This window comes from Alternaria conjuncta (assembly GCF_024043145.1).
Source record: "Alternaria conjuncta strain BMP 0040 chromosome Unknown scaffold_6, whole genome shotgun sequence".
Lineage (NCBI taxonomy): Eukaryota > Fungi > Ascomycota > Dothideomycetes > Pleosporales > Pleosporaceae > Alternaria > Alternaria conjuncta.
In genome coordinates, this window is record NW_026250095.1 from 1,315,475 (window position 1) to 1,336,083 (window position 20,609).

The 20,609-nt window shown below is 52.5% G+C and overlaps 10 protein-coding genes across 10 annotated transcripts; 5 read left to right on the top strand and 5 right to left on the bottom strand.

Moving 5' to 3' along the window:
- Window positions 1-1,725, bottom strand: J4E85_004840 (uncharacterized protein; the record flags this gene model as incomplete). Its single annotated transcript, XM_051469092.1, has 8 exons — window positions 1-212; window positions 270-317; window positions 364-872; window positions 927-1,174; window positions 1,224-1,306; window positions 1,358-1,395; window positions 1,471-1,502; window positions 1,552-1,725. 8 exons carry the CDS (start codon window positions 1,723-1,725, stop codon window positions 1-3), a joined length of 1,344 nt encoding a protein of 447 aa, XP_051327307.1.
- A 169-nt stretch (window positions 1,726-1,894) lies between these two features.
- Window positions 1,895-2,702, top strand: J4E85_004841 (uncharacterized protein; the record flags this gene model as incomplete). The annotated part of the gene is made up of 3 exons (XM_051469093.1): window positions 1,895-1,925; window positions 1,977-2,099; window positions 2,146-2,702. The coding sequence occupies 3 exons, from the start codon at window positions 1,895-1,897 to the stop codon at window positions 2,700-2,702; spliced, it is 711 nt and encodes a 236-aa protein (XP_051327308.1).
- Window positions 2,703-3,784: 1,082 nt separating this feature from the next.
- Window positions 3,785-5,526, top strand: J4E85_004842 (uncharacterized protein; the record flags this gene model as incomplete). Its single annotated transcript, XM_051469094.1, has 5 exons — window positions 3,785-4,221; window positions 4,270-4,361; window positions 4,572-5,030; window positions 5,110-5,191; window positions 5,238-5,526. 5 exons carry the CDS (start codon window positions 3,785-3,787, stop codon window positions 5,524-5,526), a joined length of 1,359 nt encoding a protein of 452 aa, XP_051327309.1.
- Window positions 5,527-6,162: 636 nt separating this feature from the next.
- Window positions 6,163-7,469, top strand: RMT1 (type I protein arginine N-methyltransferase Rmt1; the record flags this gene model as incomplete). The annotated part of the gene is made up of 6 exons (XM_051469095.1): window positions 6,163-6,239; window positions 6,296-6,309; window positions 6,362-6,381; window positions 6,440-6,549; window positions 6,611-6,942; window positions 6,991-7,469. The coding sequence occupies 6 exons, from the start codon at window positions 6,163-6,165 to the stop codon at window positions 7,467-7,469; spliced, it is 1,032 nt and encodes a 343-aa protein (XP_051327310.1).
- A 535-nt stretch (window positions 7,470-8,004) lies between these two features.
- On the bottom strand, window positions 8,005-10,164 carry J4E85_004844 (uncharacterized protein; the record flags this gene model as incomplete). Its single annotated transcript, XM_051469096.1, has 1 exon — window positions 8,005-10,164. The coding sequence occupies one exon, from the start codon at window positions 10,162-10,164 to the stop codon at window positions 8,005-8,007; it is 2,160 nt and encodes a 719-aa protein (XP_051327311.1).
- An 830-nt stretch (window positions 10,165-10,994) lies between these two features.
- Window positions 10,995-11,773, top strand: J4E85_004845 (uncharacterized protein; the record flags this gene model as incomplete). The annotated part of the gene is made up of 3 exons (XM_051469097.1): window positions 10,995-11,071; window positions 11,412-11,470; window positions 11,529-11,773. The coding sequence occupies 3 exons, from the start codon at window positions 10,995-10,997 to the stop codon at window positions 11,771-11,773; spliced, it is 381 nt and encodes a 126-aa protein (XP_051327312.1).
- Window positions 11,774-12,324: 551 nt separating this feature from the next.
- J4E85_004846 (uncharacterized protein) lies at window positions 12,325-13,332 on the top strand (the record flags this gene model as incomplete). Its single annotated transcript, XM_051469098.1, has 2 exons — window positions 12,325-12,471; window positions 12,529-13,332. 2 exons carry the CDS (start codon window positions 12,325-12,327, stop codon window positions 13,330-13,332), a joined length of 951 nt encoding a protein of 316 aa, XP_051327313.1.
- Window positions 13,333-13,690: 358 nt separating this feature from the next.
- J4E85_004847 (uncharacterized protein) lies at window positions 13,691-15,280 on the bottom strand (the record flags this gene model as incomplete). Its single annotated transcript, XM_051469099.1, has 1 exon — window positions 13,691-15,280. One exon carries the CDS (start codon window positions 15,278-15,280, stop codon window positions 13,691-13,693), a length of 1,590 nt encoding a protein of 529 aa, XP_051327314.1.
- Window positions 15,281-17,314: 2,034 nt separating this feature from the next.
- On the bottom strand, window positions 17,315-18,588 carry J4E85_004848 (uncharacterized protein; the record flags this gene model as incomplete). Its single annotated transcript, XM_051469100.1, has 5 exons — window positions 17,315-17,408; window positions 17,456-17,473; window positions 17,559-18,262; window positions 18,313-18,431; window positions 18,489-18,588. 5 exons carry the CDS (start codon window positions 18,586-18,588, stop codon window positions 17,315-17,317), a joined length of 1,035 nt encoding a protein of 344 aa, XP_051327315.1.
- Window positions 18,589-18,820: 232 nt separating this feature from the next.
- J4E85_004849 (uncharacterized protein) lies at window positions 18,821-20,295 on the bottom strand (the record flags this gene model as incomplete). The annotated part of the gene is made up of 4 exons (XM_051469101.1): window positions 18,821-19,048; window positions 19,101-19,492; window positions 19,546-20,010; window positions 20,094-20,295. 4 exons carry the CDS (start codon window positions 20,293-20,295, stop codon window positions 18,821-18,823), a joined length of 1,287 nt encoding a protein of 428 aa, XP_051327316.1.
- Window positions 20,296-20,609: the final 314 nt, after the last annotated feature.

Here is a 20,609-nt window from a genome sequence, read left to right on the forward strand (position 1 = left end):
CTATGCAACGACTCCTCCGCTGCGTAAATTCGCCACTTCCTCTTTACTCATCCCCAATGTATCACCGAGTATCTCGTCCGTATGCTGGCCTAGTGTGGGTGGAGGTAGTCGTATGCCTGGAGTTGAGTCTGACCATTTCACGGGCGTGTTGACTAGTTTAATCGGTCCACATGCCGGGTGCTCTATCTCTTTGACCATGTCTCTTGCGAGGACTACTCCAGATTAGCATCGATAAGAAACACTTATTCCAGCAGGAATAATATACATACCGTGTTCGTGGTTCAATGTATCCTGCACATCGTTGATAGCGGCGTACGCTGGAATCGTTAGCTAAGAACCCCGAGGCATACAGCTGTTACTTACGCATTCCACTTCCCTCGAGCACGTCGAGCAATTCCTGTGTAGTCTTCTTCTTCGTCTCCGTCTCAATCAAATCCTCTAGCTCGTCCCTATGCTGCACCCTCAACGCGTTCGTTTTGAACCTCTCATCGAGAATCCATTCGGGCCTTTCCAACCTGTTGCACAAAACTCCATACAACCTATCGTTTCCACCTCCAAGCAAGATATCTCCATCCGCCGTCTTGAACGCCTTGTACGGTACAATCGATGGATGCGAAGTTCCCCAGCGTCCAGTGTCGCGTTTTCCGCTAATGAGAGTGGAGCTGGCAATATTGGCCAGGGTGGCAACTTGGCAGTCTGAAAGCGCGACGTCGATGTGTTGGCCCTTGGAGTTCGGGTTTCTGAGGCGCCGGAAGAGAGCTGCCATGATGGAGTTGGAGGTGTAAAGACCGGTTGTCAAATCGGTTACTGCTACACCGACCTTGACGGGTGGGCCATCGCGGGTTCCGGTGATGTGCATTAGGCCAAATTCGCTGGAAGATGTCAGTAATGAATATGATGATAGGAAGATGGGTCGGGAGATGTACGCTTCAACCATCACGTCGTAACCTGCTCTGTTTCTGTAGGGGCCTGTTTGGCCGTAACCTGTGATACTAGCGTAGATGATGCCGGGGTTGATCTTTGACACGGTATCGTAGTCCATGGCGTACTTTGCCAGAGAACCCGGGAGGTAGTTCTCGACAAGGACATCACATTCTTTAACCAGGCGATGCAAAATGTCTACACCAGCCGGGTGCTGGAAAGATAGGCCTATCGATCGCTTGTTCCGGTTGACCTATTCCTAGTGAGCCATAGAAGAGCCGCAACAACGGCATTATACTAACACCCAAGTAGTAAGCACTCTCTCCCGGTCCTTCTTGGTTGTCGGTGTACTTCGCGTAAGGTGGTCCCCATGCTCGTGTGTCGTCTGGGCAAATTAGCTGGGATGGAAAGCAGCTTCAAATACCTCTCTACTTACCTCCTCTTGTTGGATGTTCAATCTTGATCACGTCTGCTCTAACCCAATGTCAATTCCTGAGTCTTTAATCTCGCCAACCTCGGTTGGGCCGTACAGGGTCATCCATCGCATACCCAAGATCACCCAATATTTGTGTGCAATATGGCTACTGGAAGTCAGTCGAATTTCTCGCGACCTTATCATTCATGACTCACTCCCGCAAGTACTCTTGTCATGTCAAGCACTTTGATGCCGGCTAGAGGCAGGTTGGATGCATCTGCATTCGATGCCTCCGTTGCTAGCCGTCGAATGTGGCTGGGTCGTGCCCAATTGGACCGTGAACATGTCAACGTCGCCTGGAAAGCGCGTCTCGAGCTTCTCAGCAGCATGCTTGCCATTTGGATGTGGTGTATGCAGAATCACGACATGTGCCGGGTAACGGAATGCTTCCACGGCATACCTATTCCCGACGATGGGCTAGCTCCAGTTCGGTGATCCGAGGCTCATCGCTAGCTGCAGAACCCCACCAAGTTTCTCTCTCCAATTACCCACCCCACCATGTTTACTGGTCTTGTTGAAACCATTGGCAGTAAGCTACCATGCATTGTCTTTCCTGCGCGGCTCGGCTGACGATGGCTAGCTGTTGCCGCCCTTGAGAAGCTCGACCAGACGGCCTCGGGAGGCGGCGGCACATCGTTGACCATCTCCGGATGTGAGGACATACTGGGTGACGCCCATCTGGGCGACAGTATCAGCGTCAATGGTACGTTGGCACTACTATACTTCATCTCGTGGTCTAATCCAACCAGGCACCTGTCTCACCGTCACGGAATTCACCAAGTCATCGTTCAAGATCGGATGCGCTCCCGAAACCCTCCGACGGACAAACTTGGGGTCGCTGAAGGAGGGCTCCAATGTCAACCTAGAGCGCGCCGTCTCTGCCAACACACGCATGGGCGGTCACTTCGTGCAAGGACATGTCGACACCATCGCCACCATCGAGTCGGTAACACCGGACGGCAACGCCCTTACCTTCCGCTTCAAGCCTCGCGATACATCGGTCCTGCGATACATTGTCGAAAAGGGTTATGTCACAATCGACGGGGCTAGCTTGACGGTCACAAAGGTGCAGGATGGCCCTGAGGGCTGGTGGGAGGTCATGTTGATTGCCTACACGCAAGAGAAAGTCGTCACGGCAAGCAAGAAGCCGGGCGAGGACGTCAATGTCGAGGTGGACCAGGTCGGCAAGTACGTCGAGAAGAGCGTAGCTGGATACTTTGAAGGGTCATCGAATGGAGAATTCGCGATACTGGAGAAGATGGTTTCGAAGCTGGTGGACGAGAGGCTGAAGGCTCTTGGAAAGTGATGGACACATGCTGAACCATCGGCTGCTACGCGTACGCGCACGCGCAGGCAGGCTCTCAGCGCCAAGATTGAGGGTTTGCCGTCAATGCCGCAGAAGTCATGGCCCCACATTAGTAACCAACCAAAACAAATCATCCAACTTCACTTATATGGTTGCCTCGAAAGGGGCTCATGGGTGAGACTTGCAGCCCCATTGCGGTGGTGGCTTGGACAGAGTGAGGCGCAGCCTTGGTCTCGTCCAATACATATATATCTACATGTCTATCCCATCATTTCACAAGACACTTCCTACCATTCCACACCTACACATTAAAGGGCGAGCAGATTGATATTCATGATCTGAGGCTCGTCGTTGCAATGCTTGGTTCGAGTGTGGCGGCTCTCACATCGATCCCCTCATGGTTGACAGTTGTCAAGAGGCATATCATCGCACAATCCGGAGTGGCGGCGTCGAAGGTCTCCTCAACCGTTGAACAATCATTGCTTACATTGCAGGACTAGTCCATGCTATAGTGGAGAGAGTTAGGCAGAACACCATGCCGCGGCGCCGACATGCAGACCAACGATGTCATTAGGCCGAAAGCTCTGGACATCTCGATACTTTTTGTGCTGCGAGCCGGTACGATAGGAATGATCTTCCACTGACAGCGCAGACGTGCAGCTATCGGGGTGGCGTCTCCGCCTGTCCAGAACAGCATCTTGCCCAGCGGTGCAGCGCAATTGCATGCCGCAGGCTGGCCGACACTAACAGAATCTAACTCTAGAAGATTGGGGGCCAAACTGATTGCACAGAAAAATTGTGTGAAAGAGGAAGCGAAGACCGCGGGTTACATGCAGGCTTGGTAAGGGATTCTGTCGGCATAGGTCATTGGCGTTTCTCACCGGCGTGCTGCTGCATAAACACGTCAAGAGCCGACCCTCCTCAAGCGCGCATGCCACCAGACGTCTACCCCAGACGCTCATCTCGTAGCGCCATCGCTTGAGCGATTTCTCTTCCCTTTCCCCGCCGATTTCCAGGCGTCTAAAGCATGCATTGCTACTAAACCTTTGTCTTCGGCTATCTATCCCCGGTACGCACCTGTCATGGACTGGCGACTACTCGACTACGCCAAGGAAGCTGAGGAGACCGCAACGGGCCTACTCTCCTTCGAGAGTGAGATCCCCCAATATCGCAAAGACGTCAGAAGCCATATCGCAGAGTTGTTTGCCATATCGCACGCTCTACTCGAGCTGAACGAGGCGCTGGAGTCGTCCCGCTATGGCAGATATGCAGGCTTCATACGAACGGACCTGGAGGTTTGCCTCCCGAGCTTAGGACACACGCTTGACGATGTTCAAGAAATATTCACCAGGTCCAAGAAGAGCAGGCACGCTGCGCCCGGTGCTTTCCCCGGCACACCACCGTACGCACTCATCTGGGAAGATGCGCTTACGGATTTCACGGCGGAAGGCATGTCTTTACCCAAAAGATTCGAGATTGTTAGGACATATCTACAGTGCATGCACGACGCTCTGAAGGGGTATGTAACATTGGCGACATGTTCAACGGGATGGCTGACGGGTTCTAGAAACGAGGATGAGGCCGCATTGGCTAAATTCAAAGTCACGCTATCCAGGCTGCTCAAGAAACAAAAGCCAACGCCGATTGAATCTTACTTCAGTAAGCTCTCAGTGCATGGCAATGGGAAGAGTGGTGCTAGAACACCAAAACCGCCTTCCCCCAAAGTGTCTAGACCGAAGATACACCAACACCCCACGTATCCGGCAGCCCAGTACGGGTACCAGCCAGCCCCGCTACCGCTACCTCATCGATCTCATATTGCACCAACGTGGGGAGGCATAGGGGACATACCGTATATTCCTCCCCCAGTGCCAGAAATCCCTCAGTCGCCCACGTATTCGTCCGCATCATCACAGGCCTACTCGAACCAGTCGACGGATTCAGAGCCAGTCGCTCATTGGGCAATGAAGATCTTCGATGGACGACACGGCTCTACACCATCTCAAAGCCCCTCGGAGCCTACTGAGTGCTTCGGGAGAGATGAACCAAGAGTGATTGAGCTGTTAGACACCGATGGCTTTGAAAGGATTCTAGAACTGCCATTCGAAGCAACTGAGGTCTGGATAAGAATTTACTGGAGGGCCGACGACAACCGTGCACGAATACTCTTCCTTACTACGGATCACAATGGCAACCGTGTGAGGTACCAGGTTCCAATCACTGCATTAGCAGTACGGCGCGCAGGATCGTGCTTGCAGCTCTGTCGCATCAATCGCCAAGATGGTCAACTTGACCTGTGGGCTAGACTGCGCTTCCCTCTATACGAACGTAGGTACATTTGAGTCGCTCCTGCAAACACTCTCTAATGTTCTTTCAGGTATGGTACTTTTCTATTGTACCGCCATAGCTATGAAGCGCCAGGACCACACTCCCATTGCAGAGGGGCTCGAAGATGTTTTCCTGCCAGGAGAAAGGATTATGTTCGCAGGGTAAGTGATTGTCACTAATCTCTTGTTTCATGCTGACGCTACTCAGCGAGACCGTTGACGGCAAGTATCTCCACGTCTTCCGCGTCAAATACGATACGGACTCGGGCTGTGTACGGTTCGAAGCCACTGCTCGTCGCGGGCCTATGAAGGACATACCTATCTGGACGGCGTTCGTCACGCCATATGTCGGACGCGGTGACTGGATGAAGCGCGTCGGTCCAGAAACAATCCAGTTCGAGAAGCTGCATCCGTATGTCTTCAGTGATAGCTACAGGCTACCCAAAGGCCCTACGGGCAAGTACCGGTTGAGCTTTACTTCACCAGAAGGTATTTGAATTCCCATCACCTATACGTGTCCGATGCTGATACATAAGTTAGACGCGAAACAGTTCAAAGAAAACTTTTACCGCATGAGAGTCCGCTAGGCTTCCTGACGAGCTCAATAGAGCAATCCCGTTCGACCAAAATGTACGACACTCTCCTAATGTATGACGACATCACGCCCAAAATCTATTAACGACTTCACGACATAACGCAAACAAAACTCTCACGCCGTAACGACGAGGGCGGATTCTGCTTTTGGCACGATATACCCCTCTCACTACTTTCTCTGGTTGGATGTTGCAAATTGACACTATGCTGTTCTTGATGCTGTATTTGTCTTGAAGCCTTGGCCTTTATTTATCGCAAGTAGCATAATGGTAAAGAAAATTGGTTGCATGAACCTTGGGATCGACAGCAAAAAAAGTGAGCATCTTCGTGTCACGCCTCTTTGGGCCTAGCGTCCAAAGTCTCAGATGCCCCGCTTCCCACCGAGATTGCCCTGGTGAGACCCTGGACCGAGCGAGTCTGTGCTTGGTACTACCAAAACCAAAATTTCCCTATCCTACTTGGACCGGAGCAACGCCAGTCTCTCTTCCTCTACCTTCAACCGCTCACACCTCCTCTTCTCCTCACACTCTACTCTCAATATGGCGAACCAGCAAGAAGCCGGAAAGAAGGACCCCCTCACGGGCATGGCGCACTCTGAGGCGCATTACTTCAACAGGTAGGCATCATTGAGGGTCCAGACATGCGTAGAGTTTCGCTAACAGTATTGTGTAGCTACAACCACCATGGTCCGTACAAGTACACTCTGATGAGGTGAACGATACTAATGCGCGAATACAGGTATCCACGAGGAGATGCTGGTACGATTGCCCCTCCCTGCCTTTGACCTTTACTACGACGACTAACAACGCGCTTTAGAAAGATGAAGTCCGAACCAAGAGCTACCGCGACGCTATCTACCAGAACCCTCACCTGTTCAAGGACAAGGTCGTCCTCGATGTTGGATGCGGCACATCCATCCTGAGCATGTATGCGCTCCTCGCCCCTCTACATACCACACACGAGCACGCGCTGATATGCTGGTTATAGGTTCGCCGTAAAGGCCGGCGCAAAGCACGTCATTGGTGTTGACATGTCAACCATCATCGACAAGGCAAAGGAGATCGTCGAGGTCAACGGCATGTCGGACAAGATTACCCTGCTACAGGGCAAGATGGAGGAGGTTGTCCTACCCTTCGACAAGGTCGACATAATAATATCCGAGTGGATGGGCTACTTCCTGCTCTACGAGTCCATGTTGGACACCGTTCTCTACGCCCGCGACAAGTACCTGGTCAAGGACGGCTTGATCTTCCCCGACAAGGCTACTATCTTCATGGCTGGTATCGAGGATGGCGAGTACAAGGAGGAGAAGATTGGATGTAAGTACAGCAAAGCTCTGATTTGCTGCAACACTACTAACAGAACAGTCTGGGATAACGTCTGGGGCTTCGACTACTCTCCTCTCAAGGCCACCGCCATCACCGAGCCCCTCGTCGACACCGTCGACATCAAGGCCGTCGTCACCGACCCCTCCCCCGTCATCACCCTTGACCTTTACACCTGCACCGTCGCCGACCTCGCTTTCCGGTTACCGTACGAGCTCAAGGCGCGCCGCAGCGACTTCATCCACGCCGTCATCGCATGGTTCGACATCGAGTTCGCCGCCTGCCACAAGCCCATCCGCTTCTCCACCGGTCCCCACACCAAGTACACCCACTGGAAGCAGACAGTCTTCTACCTGAAGGATGTACTGACGGTCGAGGAGGGCGAGACCATCAGCGGCATACTAGAGAACAAGCCCAACGAGAAGAACCACCGCGATTTGGACATTAGCATCTCCTACAAGCTCGAGGCGAACGACATGCACAGGCAAGCATCAGGCGAGTCACAGTACAAGATGTGCTAGTTTGTTTCTTGCTTGTAGAGTGCGGTTTGGGACGGCGTCAACCACCGTTCGGGAAATGAGGCGCCTGTGTCTTCCATGATAGACTTTTTCGGCGTTTTATGGCAAGGGATTCGCATACCAAAAATTTAGGGTAGCATGAGCATGTGTGAACGAGTTACGAAGCAGGGACCAATCTATCATTGGGAATTCCTCCCCTACAAACAATATCTGTCGCCTCTGACTTTGAAACGTGATATATGCGCCAGGACTGGAACGTGCCAAAGCAAAGAATGTTAATCTGAATGTTCATTGATGAATGCTAAACGCCGTTGCCATGATGCTATGCTGCGCTCGCAAGCGGGGGTATATATGCAAAGTCTCAACCCCAAGATACTCCGCATCTAATTTCCAGCCAACGCGGCCGTAAAAGCAAGCTCCAATACTTCGTGAGAGATAGCCGACCAAGGTCGTGATATCTTGTAAAGTTTTCGCCATGTAAATGCAAAACCAATCGCCAACCTCTCAATACTCCCAAAATGAACCACGAACAATACTTCTAGTAGTCGTAGCTTTCGTTAGCAAATCCTTCATCATCGTCTTCCAAGTAGTTGTGCTCCAAATCTTCCTCTTCTTCCTCTACCTCTTCCATTTCCTCCTCCTCCTCCTCTTCTTCTTCGCCTTCCGCGTCGACATCTACAGGCTGCTGCACAACAGCTTGCGGGGTGGAGGCTGAACTAGCACCCTGACCGCTGGCAGATGGGCTCGCAGAAGGGTGACCGCCGGGGAACAACTCCTTGAGTCGGTCGTAGTTGATGTGGTTACTGAAAGCTTTGGCGCGCTTCTTGAGCATCTTATGGGCAGCGTCCGCCGCGCTAGCCGCAGGCTGGCCCTCAAGGACATTGCCATCGCCCATCTGGTGGTGTTTGCGCTTTTGTTTGGGTTTCTTAGGCTTGTCCTCTGCGGCCTCGAGTTCGGCCTGCAACATCTTGGTCTGTTGGTCGCGCAGCCATTGTTCATTCTCCGTGATCCAGATGGCTTCCTTGCGGCGGACTTCCTCGGGGTTGAGGATGCAGGTGGCAACGTCGGGGTCGTCGTTGAACTCGTCTTCACCAATCTCAGGATCTGTGTTTACGGGGACGGCATCGCGGGTGTCGGCGGCGACGCGGGCCATCTCTGCTGCTGTCCAGCCAGAACGCCTGAGTAGCTCGTGGTCTTCGCTGTTGGCAATTTCCTTGAAGATACCCTCCCAGTCCTTGATGGTATTTGTGACTTCGTCTTCAAGCTCGTGCTCAATTTCGAGATCCTCTTCGGCGATCACGACGGGCACTCGCGGCTTCTTTGGTGGTCGGCCACGCTTCTTAGGCATGACAAAGTCTGGGTCGATGGTCTCACCGGCCTCGACTTCCTCGACTGCACTAACAACAGACTCCAGGACCGCCTCCGTGTTGCCGTCAAGAGCCGCTAACTCCGAGGATGGATCGCTATTCTGTGTACCAGAAGCTTCCGTCTGGGTCGCAACTGGCTGAGATGAACCGTCATTTGACTTGCGCCTCTTGCTCGTGCGTTTTGGTGCGGTATCCGAACCTCCTTCTGCCTCGCTATCTCCCGACTGGTTCTCTGTAGTATCCGGGTCGCCACCCTCAATTGCTCGTTGCCTCCTCTTTTCCCTTCGCTCTTCCTTTTCTGCGCGCCTCCAAATGGCAGGAGGCTGAGCCTTGACCTTGAGACGGGGTCCGAACTCTCGGAACTGGTTGACCGTGAGAGCCGCGCTCTGTGTCCTCTTGTATTCGTATAGACGGGAGGTGATGGTGGAGTCGGCGACCTTGACAACGTAGACGACCTCTCGGATGGTCCGGCGGAAGTTGTTCATGCGGGCGGCTATGATGATACAGGCGCCGCACAACCCAGCCGGCTGACGACCTTGCACCATCCAGTCGCGGTTCATGCGCTTCAGGACCCTACAGGCGTCGTCGGCGACCCTGTGAGAATCCTCTCCAAACTCGAGCTTTCGACAGTACTTCAGCATCAACGGCTCGATCTCCTGAACGGCTTTTGTGCCCACGAGCTGTGCGGGGTCGTCCTCCTTCAACATCTCCAGAAACTGTTTGTACGTGTCTCCGAGCTGCCAGACGTTGGTCTGAATCTTCTCGGCCAGATCGATGAGCATGAGCGTGTTCTCGGGTTGTCTCCGTGCCGCCATGTAGATCGCGACAGCGGCAACGGTCCTCATGCGGCGACCCTGGATGAATCGGTGGTTCATGGCGAGCTTGTACCAGCTGTAAGCCTGTTCTACGACGGCCTCGCGCTGGTTGAGAGATGCGCCTAGAGCTACGATGGAGTTCTTGCCATTCATCGCAGCTTGGTCCCTGCTCCCCATGCCCTCCAGACCCCGCATAGTGCCGCCCATGGAATTCGCGTGACGCTGGTTGGCGTGGATGAAGCCACCCTCGACAATGGCTGCTCCGCCCGAAGTTTCGCCAAAAGTAACCTCGGAGACGATGTTGTTTTCGCCGTGGACAGCACCGCAGTTGTAGCACAAGACTTCATTGTCGGAAGTATCTATCTCGGGTTTCTCGCAGCAGGTGTATGTACGTTTCGCGGTTTTGGTGGCAGCCACCACGGGCGCCTTGCTTCGTTGCGTTGCTTTGGATTGATAGTGGTAGGGATCGCTCAGACCTTTGATCCGCGGTCCCCTTGCGACCTGAGCTGCCGACATATTGGGCGTGTGGGAACGTAGGGCGCGGGTGCGAACGAGCGTTGTGTCGGGTCGGTTGAGGAACGATCGAGAGTAAGAAAGTAAAGTCGGCAAGGCAGCACGAATGAGACGCGGTACCGCGGGAGGGGCACTAGCGATGACTGGCGCTAAGTGGGGTGAGCTTGACCGCTTTGGGAAGAGAGCTCTGCACCTCGAGCTGCGAACACATGGTCAACACCGTGACTATGAGAGCCTGCTGCCTTCAACGCTGTATCGGATCGCTAGCCGTCGAAGGGATCTCATATACAATTTTACATTAATGGAACAAATATGAGCTGTATTTGACGCATTCCTGTAGTTACAAATGACTAGACATAAAGGAGCACACTGCGTAGCTGTTCTTGTGTCCCTCCTATACCGTAGAGGCTGGTTGGATGCACAATGTTCACGATTATCTATCCTACAATTGCCGTTGCGAGGTATTTCTTTGCGACACTCTCGACGGATCTCTCATATCAACAGACATTGAGCGGTACCTGCAGCAAAGTAACATCAGCGCAACGCTTGTGTGCCCCCGTCCCGGTGCTCCCATGCGGGTGATGACCACATGGCCAATGATTGGCTAACCTGGACACACCCGAACAGCCCGAACTAAGCCATTGAGCAAAAGCCCGCAAGAGCCCTGGCTTCCCAGCCTCCTTGGTAGGGCCTGCGTAGGTCGTGTCTATTTCATCCGGGCGCCCGTCCCTGGGTCCCCGCTCGCAAGCTTCTCCATAGCTCTCAGCTCTCGCCCTACCCCAAAACACTACCTTGACCTACCAACCTTTGTCAAATTTCCCCAGCACGACACAATGTCCACAAGAAAAAGGAAGAATCAGGAGGAGGAGCTTGTCGCTCTCCCAAGTGATGAGAGCGAAGAGGAAGAAGAGTAAGTCGGCGCTTCCTTGACGTCATGGCCCTTGCACTTCGCGTCGCATGCATCCCCTCTTGAAGGCATCGCAATCGCCTTCCTTCTTCAAAGTGAATTAGGATCTTTGGGCTTGTTACCAAGTTCTACGAAAGTTTGACAGGCGCGGAGTCGCTGTTACGCCCGGGCTTTCGGGATGGAGAAACGGTTGACGCGACGGCGCTTCGCAACAATCCCCACAACGCTCTCAACTTGGATTCGCTCGGCGGTCACGTCTCTCCTTTGAGTGTCGAGGACTTCTGGGCTGCGCTTTACTTTCGATTATGGAACTTTCATCACAGTGCTAACACATGTCACGTAGATATGACGAGTCTGACGGATCAAACTTCAATTCAGACGACTCCGACGCCGAAGAGCCTCGTAAGCCAATACCTTCACCCAATATCATCGAACATAAGTTTCTCACACTCGATTGCAGCACCAAAGAAGAAGACCAAGCGCACCAAGCCCAAAGATGATGAGGATGATGAAGAGGAGGAGGAAGACGACGTGAGCGACGACGATGACGACGACGCCGCGGTGCCCGAGGAAGACGAGGAGGAGGATGAAGACGCCAACCCGAAAGGCAAGAAGCCAGCCGGTGCGGAGAAGGACCGGAAGGTCAAGACCACAGGCAAAGCTGACCCTGTACCTGTTGTCGATGATGACGACGATGACGAGTAGAGATGTAATGTCGAGGTGCCCATCATGTTAGTAGTGTTAGCTGATCAACGAGAATATACAAAGTATCAGTTGATAGTCTTGTTCTTGACTATCTTCAGTTGTTCTACTTAACTCGTGGTGGGCGGTAGTGCAAGCATGTCTGTATCCAGCCGATGCATCTCTCGACGAAGCTGTTCGAGGTGCCACACAAAAACCTCGACTCAGTCTAGAATTCAGCTGGCAGTGCCATTACAACAGGACTGCCCAGGTGTGCAACTTTGGGTGACCAGGCCGGATGAGTTCTAGTGTGATAGCCTTAGCGCGCCGCCTCTACGTACATATGTAGGTACCCAGACATTTCACGCGACTACCTCGTTCACCAGAGTTGGAAGTACTCTGCAGACTACGACGCTACCGCTGTCAGCCGCAACAACGTGAGAGAGCGCGCCGAACAACATCCTCCGTTACTTCCCAATTCTGGTCGCTCTTGCCTTCCAAAGTCTGTGGTGAACGCACTCCGCTCTTACTACGCGTGTTTCACCCGCTCGACACGCCTCACCTCCAACGACACCATGGCGCCGGCTTTGAATGATGCGACCAATTGTCTGGACGTCGACGATGCGCAAGATGGTTTTGAAGAGCTCCTGATCGCGTTCAACCCATATGTTGAGGAGCTACTTCACCAACCCGCATTCCACCCCTTCATGACTTTACCTGCTGTACGTGTTATCATCGTACCGGTTCTGACTGTGACATTAGCTGACGATTTTGACTAGGAGCTTCGATGCATGGTCTACGAGCAGTACTTCCTGGACGAAAAGCAATCGATAGCCTGTCAGGATTGGCCACACTTGCGATTTTCTGAGGACCATGAGCAGTCTATCCGACTTAAGAGGAAGCACTCACCGTTTCTGCCGTCTCTTTGTCTCACCAGTAAGAGCCTGCGAAGTGATCTGCTCTCTTGTTTATTGGAGGCAGCGCGTTTCGAGTTCGACGACTGTACAGCTCTCAGTAGGATCATGGTTTCACTGGAGACAAGATCCCTGCATCTCTATGTTCGAAAGGCGAAAACAAGGAACGTGAACGGGCAGCGAGGGATTGTATTCCTCAAAGACGAGCCCGGCGGAAGTGAAGAGGACGCCCGCGAGCTCACGCAAAGGTGCAATAAAGTCAACTCCTCCACGATCAAGCGCTTCTCACGACTTCGCGAGCTTAACGTCACACTTTACTCGCCATTGTTGTGTACGCCTGGGAGTGGCAATACAACGTTCTCCATCCGTCCAATTTCATTCGACATGTTCTTGCATGACTTCCAATTCCAAGGTATCCTGGGCTTGGAAGAGCTACAAAAGCTCACCATTACAAAGATCAGCGGCGCAGCCGGCACTTACGACACCCGCAAGCAGATGAAACTCAACAATGACGGCCTGGTCGAAGACGATAAGTCAAGCAATCTCACCGCTGTATTGGATTTCTGTCGACAGATCAAACATGGGTTCACTACTCAAGGACGCAACGTGGTAGTCAAAGCCTATCTTCAGTATGGCCAGGATGTATATGAGGAAAGGATCTTTCCTTGAATGATTGCGGAAGGAGACCGAGCCATGCAGACTGGGATGAGGCGAGCCGCCGTCGGACGTGGTCACAGAGGTAGATGCATAGGATGGCAATATGTGCAAAAAGGGCAGTTGGGACACGCGTGAAAGACACTGGTCCCACAAAGACGTTCCTGCATCAGGTACATTGTTGCATATCTGGGGCGTCTGAGAGCGTTTACCATTCTTCATGTACTCCGCTGATGTAGTCATTTGGTCGGTGGAGGTAGCTTTAGTCATAATGATATCGTTTTCACGATAACCCAGGCTTTGCCAAGATCCATGCGTGCTGAATACTAGGATACAGCACGTACACACCCAGCATCTCTGCCTAGGCATGATTTCATGCCGAAGAGCAGATATTGTGATCAACCACGACACGTGTGCGATGAATGAACGTGCTTTTTGTCTCAAATTTGACACCCTTGACATCGACGAGTGTACCAAGAGAAAATCGCAAGGTGTAGAACTCGCCTTCGACCTCTTCGCGGTTGATCTCGATTCCTTGTCCTGGCCTACACAGCACGCGCGGCTCGCGGAGATCATATCTGGCTAACCATAGGAGACCAGCACGACGCCGAAAGCGATCTACTACGTCGTCACGACGAGTGTTATCCCAAAAGAGATGCCCCTGAGAGTGTTGGCAAACATCGGAACTGCAGTGCAAGCAAAAGTACACACCAGGTCGGGATTGAGTAACCTGCTGAGAGCATGATGGACATATTTCGAGGTCCGAGCTGTATGCCTGAAGCTTGAAGTCATGCGTTACAGTGATGGCGTAAGTTTCTTGTTCTAGATGGGAGAAGTCAGGCCCTTTCACAATGCGAGCAACGATGGCGGCAGTGCAGAAGCACATCTCTTCTTTGCATGCATCCAGGACTTGCATGATGAGCTCGGTATCTGGACCATCATAGTCGACCCTGACCTTGTCGCCACCCTTACAAATCGCTAGCAAGGAGTAAATGCGGTCCCGTCGAAGTGTGCAACATTTTCCTTGGAACCATCGTAGGAGGTAGATCAATCCATGGGTGGCCTGCCGCCTTCCTTTCTGCAAGATCGAACAGCTGGGGCCATTCTCGAGGTAGTCGTCCTGTGACCAGTACAACAGATACGCATATTCCATGATAGAACTAAAATATAACTCCTTTGTCGAGTGCACACAGTAGTACGCGAGTGGCAGGAAGTCGATGACGTGTTCTCCAGCCATCACTACTTGCGCGTTTGCTAGCATCATTTCCTGTGCGACCCACGCCCTTTGCCAGTAGGCATTGTTTGCAATGAGATCGTAATGTTTCTTAATGAGTGAAGAGTCCGAGATCTCGGAGTCGTACGTATTCTCTTGACTGAGATCGTAAGCTGGGACGGAGCGACTGCTGGAGTCCGGCTCTGCGTTCTGAGAGCTGCTCCCCTGAGGTGAATCACCGTGCTTGCTGTGATAAAAATCCTCCCAAGTCTTCCAGGCCTGGCGGTCGAACTTCTGCCCCACCGCTCGAACGAATTCTTGCGTCTCGAAATTATTGCCTAGCCACGACACGACCAATCTCGCGCCAGCAAAGATGTCACCCATCTGCTGAACTTGATGGTTTCGTTCTTCGATATCGGCTTGATTTATGCACAACGCGTCTATCCACAATGTGCAAAATGTGAGACGCTGGCGTGCCGCTTGGAGGAAGTCGTAGAGGTTTTGGCGCACATAATGTAGCTTTCCATCGAGCTTGATAGGGAACTCGTCCCCTGGTTCGCCCCAGGTATATGAAAGACAGACATAGTTCGATTCTTGGACTAGCGCATTTTGTAGGTAGCAGTCGGGGAGGCCGTCGACGGAGAAATCAGGTCTGACTTGTATCAATCTGAAGGAGCCCTTCACTTTTGGTAAAGGGGAGTGCTGGAATATTTCTGGCTGGGTCTTCGGGTTGGCCTCGATGCCCGTCATGATTGATATGGTTGATGTGGCTGATACTGCTGGGCAGACTGTTGGCCTTGGTATTGAGCTGAGCGATGTCTCAAAACAGTAAATGACTGAGCGTTATAGGTATCAGCAATGCCGATCTTCGCGATGTGCGGCGGAGCGCTGTCATGAACTGTGTTTCGGATCGTTGCAATTTATGCTGAAGAGCAAATTAATGGCAGGTAATGTCATCTTGAAGACGTGGTGTGTTAATGCAAGGTACCTGCCGCGGGGCATCGTAGGCGGCACGGGACGCTAACCTCAGCCTAGACGCGTCATGTTCACGGTCGCGACGCGACCATCCCGCCACCCATTATCGCCCAACGACGAAGTCTCTGCTTCATAGAGCACGCTTCTGTTTCAGATAGAAAAGTATGGGTACACACAAAAGTCCCAAGCCACCAAAGACGGTAAAAGTCCACCCGTATCCTATCTGGCGCACCATGGTCTCCAAAGCCGCCACGCCAGCACCACTGAGAGCGCATCTCACGAGGCTATAACTCGCTTGTACAGTCGAACTTCTCCCGGGATTCAGATCTGTGAGCAGCGTCCCGCATGTCGCGAAAATACATACCTGAGCCGCTCCTGAGAAGAATTGGACCACTAGCAGTATAGCGATATGCGACCTCGTGTGCAATACCCAACCGTAGCCTATGGTAGCCACTGCACTGACGATTACGACCGGAAAAACTGATCGCAGCCTGGCTTTTGCGAAGGGGAAGTCGTTGCCCGATGGAGACGTTACTGGGAGGCCTAGTCTGCGCGCAGTGACTTTGTAGTCGTGATCGAGGAGTTTGCCGGACGCATACGACGAGAGGATACCGCCAATGCCGTTTGGAAGGTAGGTCAATCCCGCCGTAAGGTAATTCATCTCATACTCTGCGATGACTGCCGCTGAGATGGAAGCCGCGAGACACGTATACATAGTGTAAGTGATACCGCCGGCTAAGATAACGATGAAGTTGGCTTGGTTCCTGAGAGCTGACAGTGATTTGAAAGGTCCTAGAAAGGCGGAGCCACGACTTCGAGAAGATGCAGCTGCCGGAGACCTGGTCTCACGCCGAGATACAAGCGAATATATGGATCTGTTCATGAGGCGCGCTGGTTGAAGACTCCCGTTTCCTACAAGGCATCTTTCGGTCTCCGGAAGGAACAGCGCAAGTGTCACCAGCAAAGTTCCGGCAACGATGACCAAGAGCCAGAAGATCCAATTCCACGACAACTTTTCTGAAACCACTCCACCAATGACAGGCCCCAAGCATGGCGCAGCATTCGTAGCACCCATCAATACGCCCACGTAGGATCCTCTTTCTGCAGGTATCGAGATGTCTGTGATGATACCGAATGCGATCGCGATGGTACTTGAAGCGCCAGCACTTTGCAGGCATCTCATCACTATGAGAGTCGCGTAGTGCTGCGTAAGGGCCAGTCCTATGTTTGCCCCAACGTAGATGCAGATAGTCAAAAGAATTACGGGTCGTCTACCGATGTCGTCAGCCAGACTGCCGAAGACCGAGAGTGCGATTCCCGATACTATCAAGTACGAAGTGATAGACCAGTTGACCTGTTCGATGGAAACGCGCAATGAGTTCGCAATGGCTGTGATTGCGGGGAAGTAGATGAACGAAGAGATTGTTGAGAATACCGCTGCTGTAGAGCAGGCACCTAGTAATAGTCGCTTTTGAGTGGGAGTGAACGTGGTGTATGTAGTATCCTCGTCATTTGCGCCCTCTTTTCCTTGGTCTGCGAGCGCATTCACAACCCCTTCTTCTTCCGCGGCTCCGTTACTTTCGTTCTTGGCCATTCTGATCGGGAAGCCGTGTCATTTAGAGCTGAATGCCTCAGACAGGGTACGACAGAGAAGGGCGGCACCCGACTCATAAGACACGCTTTGACGTCTCTGCAGTCTAGTCTTGCGGCACAGTCGCTTCGAACACATCAAACGCGGGGTAAGCAGTCATGGTGAAAAGTGCAAACGAACGGACTTAAGCCAACCATTGACGAGATCGCATTTGACCTCTACAGGTCGCGTGGTGAAGACACTTGTCGGGCTTCCCAGTCTTTGAAGCCGCCAGGGAACTTCTTAACGAGTATTCTCATCTCATCCTTGGCTCTGGCACCGGTCAGCCCGATAGCAGACTCAAATATTCCTACACATACCTATCGTGAAACTCGGGCCTGTTAGGATAAAGCGCAGAGACCAAGAGATCATAGCGACTATCCTAGTGAGCAAAAACACCTCCCTCCATGGGAATGTACTAACATGGCGTAAAGTCTGTTGCGATCGTGCCAATCTTCCTCTGGTTGCGAGGGCTTCACGATATTCTTGTAGCACGTAAAGAACTCCTCACCCATATTGTACCGCGGAGCACGCCAGCTACCCAAGTCACACTCGTTATGACCCCAGAAAGCACATGAGTCAAAGATAATGATCTTACCAGTCTCTTTCTCCAGCATACAGTTTCCAGGCCATAGATCCGAATGCAAGAGGCATGGTTCAATCGAGCGACCGCCGGTTTCCAGAGGACGGAGCAATCTAGGTATGACTTTTGAACGGAGACCTTCGAAGATGACTTCTAACTCTTCGTCTATCCCATATTTGTTCTTCTCTAGATCATACATGGTCTGCATGGCTCTATTATACCAGACTTCCCACGAATCTTCCCATGTGTTGTCGTTCGGTACGTGAGCAAGGTGGGTTGGAATGTGGAATCCGTATTTGCCGAGCGGTGATTTTCCCATACTTGCTCTGTGCACCCCAGTAATGATGTCGACAAAGGCACTTGGATCCAGTTTCTCCATCGCCATGTCGTGGAAGTCGCAGATGTAGAACCATGTGTCCGGGTGGTCTTTATAGGCTCCCCAGGCAATTGGTGTTGGAACATGTTCGGGGCAGTAACTGTGATACAGCAGCTCTGATTCGTATGTACCTTCCATCATCCGCTTTCCTAGTTCACCGATCTTGGTCTGCGCTTCCATTAGATGGGATCTTTCGTGTGACAAGACACACAACCTACCTTGACGAAGTACTGCCTTTCCGAGCCATCTTGTAGGTTTGCATCGATGCGGAAACTCTCACACCACGCGCTTTCACCGGACTGTCTGATTGATAGTATCTTCACATCCTTTGGTAGTGCTGCGTATGGTCTTTAGCTGCAAGGAAGTCGAAGTAGTTGTTTGACTAGAAACGTACCAGCCAACACGCTTGCGTCCAGTTGTTCGATATGGATGGGGTTCTTCTCACGCTCAGCTCGTTTCCTTGCGGCCACCTCGTCGGCGGGATTCGTAGACATTATTTTTGCTTGGAATTGCTATAGTAGCATTGTGTGACGATTCGATAAGACCAACTGCGGAGTCATCGTGCGAACGTGCGGCGCAGTCCTGCGCTAACTCCAAGGATATCGTGCACTGGATTACGTCAGAGACAAGAAGCCCGATTCCATACTCGTCACAGGGCCAGCACGTTTGTTTCGATATGACCAGTTGATGAGTACCCAATACACATTTTGTTTGAGTAAGAGCACTTTACGTTGGTAATTGCAACGCCTCAATATTCGCGCTTGCTTCCCGCCCTTCTATCAGCTCCGACAGCACAAGTCCAGTACCAGGCGCATGCGATATGCCCCAGGCACCATGACCCGCCGCTATATAAACACCGCCAGTTCTTTCATCTTTCGTCCTGATGCCTCCGAGCTTTTCGTCCGGTATCCGCGATACGATGGGTCGGCCGCTAGATGTGACTGGACGGAAGCACTGCCTGGGATTAGCAAACCAGTTCAACATTCCACTCTCAGTCTCAACTTACCAAGCCTTCCCTCAAAATCTCCATGTCTCTGCCTGGGACGTTCACCATCATAGCCTTCGCACACTGTTTCAACTGCTCGATAGCCTTCGCACTAGCTTGAACGTCTGTTGCAACCTCTGGCAGAGGTATATTTGTGCTATTGAGTCCTGCTAGATACAGCTCTCCACCTAATCTCGCAAACCATTCTGGCGAGAAGCCGAGTGTATCTGTCGCGAAGACTGCGTGGCAGACTTCCTTGTCGAGCTCTTCGGATTTGTGGTGTGGGTTTCGAACGAGCAGCGAGTGGCCAGCTAAGGAGGAGACGGGGATGCGCGCTTTCGAGGATGGGAAGAGGGTGCTGAAGACGCGTGGAGACCACGCACCAGAGGTTATGACGAGACGGCTACATGGTACTGTTGTAGTTGGTTAGTAAGTGTGAATTTGGGTGGTATGGATTGGGCCTTACACTCTGTCTCCGACTGTGTGTCATCACCCTCTGATATCCTCACACCGCGCAACACGTCTTCTGAGTCCTTGATGATGGCTGTCGCCGTCGCAGGCTGATGTATCGTGACCCCCCTTCTCTGAACTTCTTTCAGAAGCCACTGGCAGAATCTCAACGGATCGATTTGTGCGGTCGTCCCATCCCTACTTATAACCTCCATGATGCCTTCCTGTGTACGCCGAAGCCATTCTGGTCCGGCAGCCTGTTCTTCCCAAGGCTTATTGTGATTCGCTAATTGTGCTCGACTCGTTCCATTCTCAAGCCAGTCTTCGCCGCTACCGCCAATGGCCGATTCGCTGTCTTGTGAAAGGGAGATTCCGGTGGACTGCGAGTATCCCCATGTTGTACGTCCGGAATGCGCGTTCGCGAGGTCGGCGTGAAGTTTGAAGGATAACGCGCCGAGGGAAGCTACAGATGGTGCGAACCCTACTTCGTAGTTAGACAAAGTGATCAGGTGTTGAACGACGCGCCGCGCTGATGTTGCACGCGTCGTACGCTGCCAAACGTACAGTCGGCACTCAAGAAGCCCGCAGCAAGGCCAGACGCGCAATGGAATAACTTCGGACTCGAATCAACCAGATGAATACTCTTTGGGTCTGTATTTCCACTTTCTGTGAGATAGTACGCGGTACACAAGCCGATGATGCCGCAGCCAAGGATAGCGACGTCGTTGGCGTTCTCCCCACAAGAAGCATGGATTTGGCCTGGCATTCTGAACTTCACGCGGGGCAAACCGAGGGACACGGCAACAGCCTCGAAGCCGCCCGCCACCACGCCTTTAAGCACGCCAGCAAGTACTCTCGCGCAAGGCCGGCACACCAGCGGCGTCTCACATCACAGCATAATCATCATGTGTTAGATCATGTTGCTGCCCACCCAAAATACTAAACATCGTACGAGCTGTTCCGCACATCTTCGCTAACTCCACTGCACACCCCAGTCACCGTCCCAGACTCGGGTAAGTCGCATGAGCCGACATGGCCTGATTTCCCTCCTACACCCTCTGGAGCCCGGATCTTCGCTGC